General features: G+C 41.1%; 1 protein-coding gene across 1 annotated transcript; it reads right to left on the bottom strand.

Annotated features, from left to right (window-relative positions):
* Nucleotides 1-5,333: 5,333 nt before the first annotated feature.
* LOC121857658 lies at nt 5,334-6,017 on the bottom strand. The gene has a single exon (XM_042353720.1). The coding sequence runs from the start codon at nt 6,015-6,017 to the stop codon at nt 5,334-5,336; it is 684 nt and encodes a 227-aa protein (XP_042209654.1).
* Nucleotides 6,018-6,605: the final 588 nt, after the last annotated feature.

Genomic DNA, 6,605 nt, shown 5'->3' with positions numbered 1-6,605 from the left:
TCTTTAACTGTTAATCACTTGTGTAATTATTAATCTACAATACGTACTTGAAGACCTCAGTTAATGTTGAAGGTCAGTAACACATCATAACATCAACACGACATCTCTGGAGTAAATGGTTTGGACAAGAGTGTGGTGGAAGCAACGCTCAATTGAACTGTTTGATTACACAGTAGTCTTGCCACGTCTGCCTCTTATTGCACACCTTATGTTCAGTATGTAACACTCTCTTTCTTCCTTTCTTTCCTCCTTCCCTCTCTTCCTCTTCTTAACTCCCTCCTCTTCCTCTCTCTCTTCACTCCCTGCCTCCTTTCCTCCCTTCCTCTCTCTCTCTCTTCCTTACTCATTCCCTCTCTCTTCCTCACTCCTTCTCTCTTCCTCACTCCTTCCCTTCCTTCCTCCCTTTGTCTCTTCCTCCTTCTGCTTCCCCCCTCTCTCTCCCTCTTCTTCACTCCCGCCCCTTCTCCTGGGTTCATTGTCTGCGAGTATTGCGGTTCATGCCAAGTGGTTTGAGTTCCTCTGCGGCAGTGGCTTCACCTCGACTTGGAACCGACACTTGTGAACGTAATTTAATTCTGGCTTAAGAGTGTTAGACCATTGTGACATATGTTAAATACTGGTCTATATACACTCTAAGAGTTAACTCCATTGTGAGATACGTAATGTGTCCCTTTAGACTTTTACGAAACGTCAAGCTTGTGTGTGACTCAGATCTTGAATTTCAGACGCTATCGTTCCAGCCTAGTACAGTACCTCTTTTCTCTGCCGACATAGAACGCTTTTCTTTGCATTGTATTTTACTGTAATTTCGTACGTAGTGGCACCATATTTTAACAAATGCACAAATAAATTTTCATTCTTAATTAATAGGTTAAGTAATATTAATTTACTTTTGATTTTCAGTAATAATACTGTAGGCACATTTATAATGTTTTTGTACTGTATTGACAAGACTGTTTTGTAGACCAAATTAATTTGTATTTTTTTCGATTATGTTATACCAAACCTGATCATGCACTGGTGTTATATAATTAGTTAATTATATTTAATTTAACAGTAATTGCTTAGTTATTTGATCTATTAAAAATGCAAAGTTTATCATATAGTTTATGGCTTCAACATTCCCATTAGTTTTCGCAAACATATTAATGAATTTTTTTCAGTTTTTTGAGTTAATCCATCTAATTAATCAAAAGCCGAACTTAATCACATGCGATATAATTTTAATTAGTATTTTTATTGCTCAAATCGTTTTTTCATCAAGAATTTCCTCTGGTGTTTTCCAGGTTATGAAATATTAGAACTTTTAGGTAATATTATTTTGTAATTGTTGAATATTGGGGAAGGTAGCAAGTGCAGATAATGTCGCAACACTGCAGAAAGACCTGATTTAGCTGATCAAATGTTCTTAAACATTACGAACTACGAGACCCGACACGAACACGAAAGATACAACAACCATAACCACAACTATTCTGTTAATAACACTTTCCTGGTTACTGTCGATACGGAGAATGGTCTTGCGTTGTGATAGATCATTCACTGAAGGCGACGCAACAAGTGAGAAAAGCAAACCGAGATTTGGGAATTATAAAGCGTACAGTTAGCGCCACTCCTGCGTTTACCACTTAGCGTTGCTAACTCTCTCTCTCCTTGAGGGATCCTACACAGGCTACTGGCCTCCTTCCCTGGGCATGGCAGCCTCTAGTGGGTGGTCATTAGGCAAATAAAGTAAATAAGGTCAGGTCAAATAAAAATTCCCTGAAACCTAAGTAAAGGTGTTGGCGCTCTCAAAGGCATAGTGAAATTATTATGACTCTTAAAGGTAGAAAGTTACCATGACTCAAAGGCAGTAAAGTTGTAAGGTACAGTACTGTAATCTGGCGACACACCGACCTTGGAATAACATTATTGTTTGGCAATGAGTAGCGGTGAATAAGGAGTTAAGACCTGGCGATAATCACTTTGGTCACGCAGCTACGAAACACTCGAGTCAATCTTGAGTTTGATCACGTGAATATTAAACACTTTAACTTATTTCACTTGAAGATCTACTAACCTAACCTAACTTACCCAAACCGAACCTAACCTCTGAAAATCTGACCTGACTTTAAACCTAACCTAACCTAACCCGCCATGTAGCGCTATGGTGGTTAATCTTCGAGTGAAATCAGTTGGGGTGTGAAGTCTTCAGGTGATTCAGTGATTCACATAATTATTTAGGGTTCATTCGATGGTTATAACAACCCTTGATATCATTTTACACGGTTCATTTTCCGTAGTAGTATACTGTACTGTACACGGTTTGATGAATTGTTTTATGAATATGTGTAGGTGACTTTAATTATGGAATAGATATTGTATTCACTGTTGAAATCATTATCGCAGTACTATTCAGGAGCACTTCACGTGGGGTTTTATACCGTACTTGTAAAAACATTTCACACACACACACACACAGACACACACACACACACACACACACACACACACACACACACACACACACACACGTCTATAGCTGTCGCCTTCATTGATTTCACTAAAGCGTTCGACCTAGTCGACCACAATATAATCATCAACAAAGCTATTGACCTCGGCTTCGGAGAAGTCTTATACCATGGCTTACAGACTTCCTCAGTGACCGACGCCAAGCTGTACGCCTGAGGGCTGTCTCCACCTTCAGTCACTCACCTGTGGCGTCCCCCAAGGCACAAAATGGGACCACTTGCTTCCTTATGCTCATCAATGATGCCCTAAGAGAAACCCCTGCTCGCTGGAAATATGTCGACGACTCCACCATTGGGATCAGCGTCAACAATTCTGCTCCCAACTATACCGCCCTTCAGGATTTATTGAACAGTCTCCAAAACTGGCCACCAACAACCATGTCACATCAACCATACCAAGACCATGGTTATGCACATCAACCTCTCCTCCGACATTGTCCCACCTCCTTCCATTACTCTAGGTCCGAACACACTCCAGGTTGTAGATTCCACGAAGCTCCTCGGCGTCACCATAGACAACAAGCTAAATTGAAAACCACACGTCAGTGAAGTTGTCAAATCCTCCAGTTTGCTCCACCTCCTCCGCCGACTCAAGTCCCTCGGAGTTCCTGCACACGAGCTCCTCAGTTTACACAACATTCATACTCTCCCAAGCTCACCAATGCCTCCCCTACCTGGTCTTCCTTCCTAAATGCCACACAACGTAAACACCTAGAAAAAATGCGTGCAAGTTTATTCTCTCCCCTTCCTACTCCACATAGCAGGAAGCGCTCAACACACGGACCCTCTCGGCTCTCTCTGACCATCACCACGACCTCATCTGCAAATTTGATGAGAAGCTTCTGCACCATCCTCGACACCGGCTCCTACTACCACCCAAGGTCCCTCGTCCGCGAATTGCGGTTCGACACCACAACCGCATCCAGCCCATACGTGCACGAACTGATCGCTATAAGAACAGCCCCAGTCCCAACCATTGTAAAAATTATCAATAACTTGTAATAAACCAGTGTATTCACTCCCAGTAAACACTACTCCTTGCACTGTCACTATGTTAAAATGAACTGTAGTTTGAGCTTTTCCCCATCTAGTTATTATATGTCTTATTTGTGTCACTTATGTTACTTGTATATTATTTGTAATTCGAAACCCATTCCCCAAATATGTAACTGTATATTTTCAGCCTTCTGGTTGCCAAGGTCTTTCAATAAACCGTTAATTATTATTATTATTATTATTATTACACACACACACACACACACACACACACACACTGGTGAACATCTGCTCCTGTTACTAAAATTTAACTATTTTTTATCTTAGGCCACAAAGAAGTAATCTAATATAAAACAAAACTAATGTCAGGATTTAACATTAATTGTTATATCAGCTTTGCAAAAACGCATTCAAGAACATTTGCTGAATTTTCCATCGTTTATTCTGTTTGTCAAAATGAATTTGATATACGTGTAAATATTAATTAGCTATACGGGATTATATAGCAGTTGAATTAAAGACCAAGCACTTGTTAAAATTTACCTCCCAGGCCCCAACTTCTTCTAATGTCCGCTAATGGTGACAGAGAATATGTTCACCCAACACAGCGTAGTGATGTATTATTTACCCGGTGAACCATCCATATGCGTGCGTCTACGTGTGGCTCCTCGTGTACAGGAGGGTCAGTGATAGAGAAAAAAAAATAAAATGCCATGTTGGTGTTGTGTACTTAAGTCATTTGGGTGATGTCAGCGGTGGACGAGAGGGAGGAAGCCCACTATTATGTACTTTGTGTAGTGTGAGTGACGACATAGAAGGTTGCTGTAGTGGGAATTAATGACCTTGAGGGATACCTGAATGAGTAAGTAGAGTAATCAAGGTTAGAACAAGGTATTTTGTGTGAAAGGTTGGGTAGTGGAGGGACATGAAAAGTATATGGACACGGTAGGTGGGGGACGGTGGCCTCACGTCAGCAGGAAGCCCCTGGTGCCGTGTGTATGGGGGAGGGAGGGGGAGGCACGCGCGATACAATGAAGATTATTGATGGGTTTGGAGCAGAGAATCTATTGTGTAGAGTGAAGAAGAGTGCGGTAAGGTGGTGTGGCCACAATGAAGAGCCCTCCTACGCCACAGTATAATAATATAGAGCAGGGTGTGAGCCTCGTACGACCACCAACAAAAGCGAACCTCTCTCAAGAAGGATGTTCACTAATGTATTGATCACAAACTGTGTATCTAAGAGGGGGCGGGGAACAAAATAAGCAGGGTAAATAAAAAGGACGATACACACACACACACACACACACACACACACACACACACACACACACACACAATACACAAGATATTAAATAAGACTAATAATTTTAAATAATGTCTTCATGTTTGTGTCAGTGTTGTGATGTACATATTATTAATAATCTTCGCATATTTTAGATTTGTAAATACACTAGGCATCAACATCTTTGTTTTTTCCACTCGAACATTTTAGTCACAATAAGGGATCGACCATAATCTTTAACGCTAACAAACTCCCATAAGTCATAGCGTTTTCTCATTGGGGATTTTATCATATTACCAAAGTTGTCAGTGAGGGAATTATCAGTTCAACTCATAATAGTTCTTGGTAAGTTTTGGTGTTGAGAAATAGTTGAGAAATACACGGAAATAGTTGAGAAATACACGGAATTAGTTGAGAAATACACGGCAAGAGGAGTATCGATTGTGTGACTTGACATTGAAAGATGATAATTGCTCTCTCTTGCAAGACTGTGGCAGTTTGTTGTCTGCTTTGAGGTATTTTGTAGTTTTATTTCATGTACAGTATTAAAAGTAAACCGTGATCCTATACGTGTCTAGAGCTGGATTACTGTACACCTTGACCCTAATATACGTGTCTAGAGCTGGATTACTGTACACCTTGACCCTAATATACGTGTCTAGAGCTGGATTACTGTACACCATGATCCTATACGTGTCTAGAGCTGGATTACTGTACACCTTGATCCTATACGTGTCTAGAGCTGGATTACTGTACACCTTGATCCTATACGTGTCTAGAGCTGGATTACTGTACACCTTGATCCTATACGTGTCTACAGCTGGATTACTGTACACCTTGATCCTATACGTGTCTAGAGCTGGATTACTGTACACCTTGATCCTATATGTGTCTAGAGCTGGATTACTGTACACCATGATCCTATATGTGTCTAGAACTGGATTACTGTACACCTTGATCCTATACGTGTCTAGAGCTGGATTACTGTACACCTTGATCCTATACGTGTCTAGAGCTGGATTACTGTACACCTTGATCCTATACGTGTCTAGAGCTGGATTACTGTACACCATGATCCTATACGTGTCTAGAGCTGGATTACTGTACACCTTGATCCTATACGTGTCTAGAGCTGGATTACTGTACACCTTGATCCTATACGTGTCTAGAGCTGGATTACTGTACACCTTGATCCTATACGTGTCTAGAGCTGGATTACTGTACACCATGGTCCTATACGTGTCTAGAGCTGGATTACGTGTACACCATGATCCTATACGTGTCTAGAGCTGGATTACTGTACACCATGATCCTATACGTGTCTAGAGCTGGATTACTGTACACCATGATCCTATACGTGTCTAGAACTGGATTACTGTACACCTTGATCCTATACGTGTCTAGAGCTGGATTACTGTACACCATGATCCTATACGTGTCTAGAGCTGGATTACTGTACACCATGATCCTATACGTGTCTAGAGCTGGATTACTGTACACCATGATCCTATACGTGTCTAGAGCTGGATTACTGTACACCTTGAACCTATACGTGTCTAGAGCTGGATTACTGTACACCTTGATCCTATACGTGTCTAGAGCTGGATTACTGTACACCTTGATCCTATACGTGTCTAGAGCTGATTACTGTACACCTTGATCCTATACGCACTAGGAGCTGGATTACTGTACACCATGATCCTATACGTGTCTAGAGCTGGATTACTGTGCACCTTGATCCTATACGTGTCTAGAGCTGGATTACTGTACACCATGATCCTATACGTGTCTAGAGCTGGATTACTGTACACCTTGGA

The sequence above is a fragment of the Homarus americanus genome, unplaced genomic scaffold, assembly GCF_018991925.1.
Source record: "Homarus americanus isolate GMGI-L3 unplaced genomic scaffold, GMGI_Hamer_2.0 scaffold16712, whole genome shotgun sequence".
NCBI classification, from domain to species: domain Eukaryota; kingdom Metazoa; phylum Arthropoda; class Malacostraca; order Decapoda; family Nephropidae; genus Homarus; species Homarus americanus.
The sequence above is the reverse complement of the archived record's forward strand: the minus strand, read 5'-3'. Positions and strand labels throughout refer to the sequence as shown.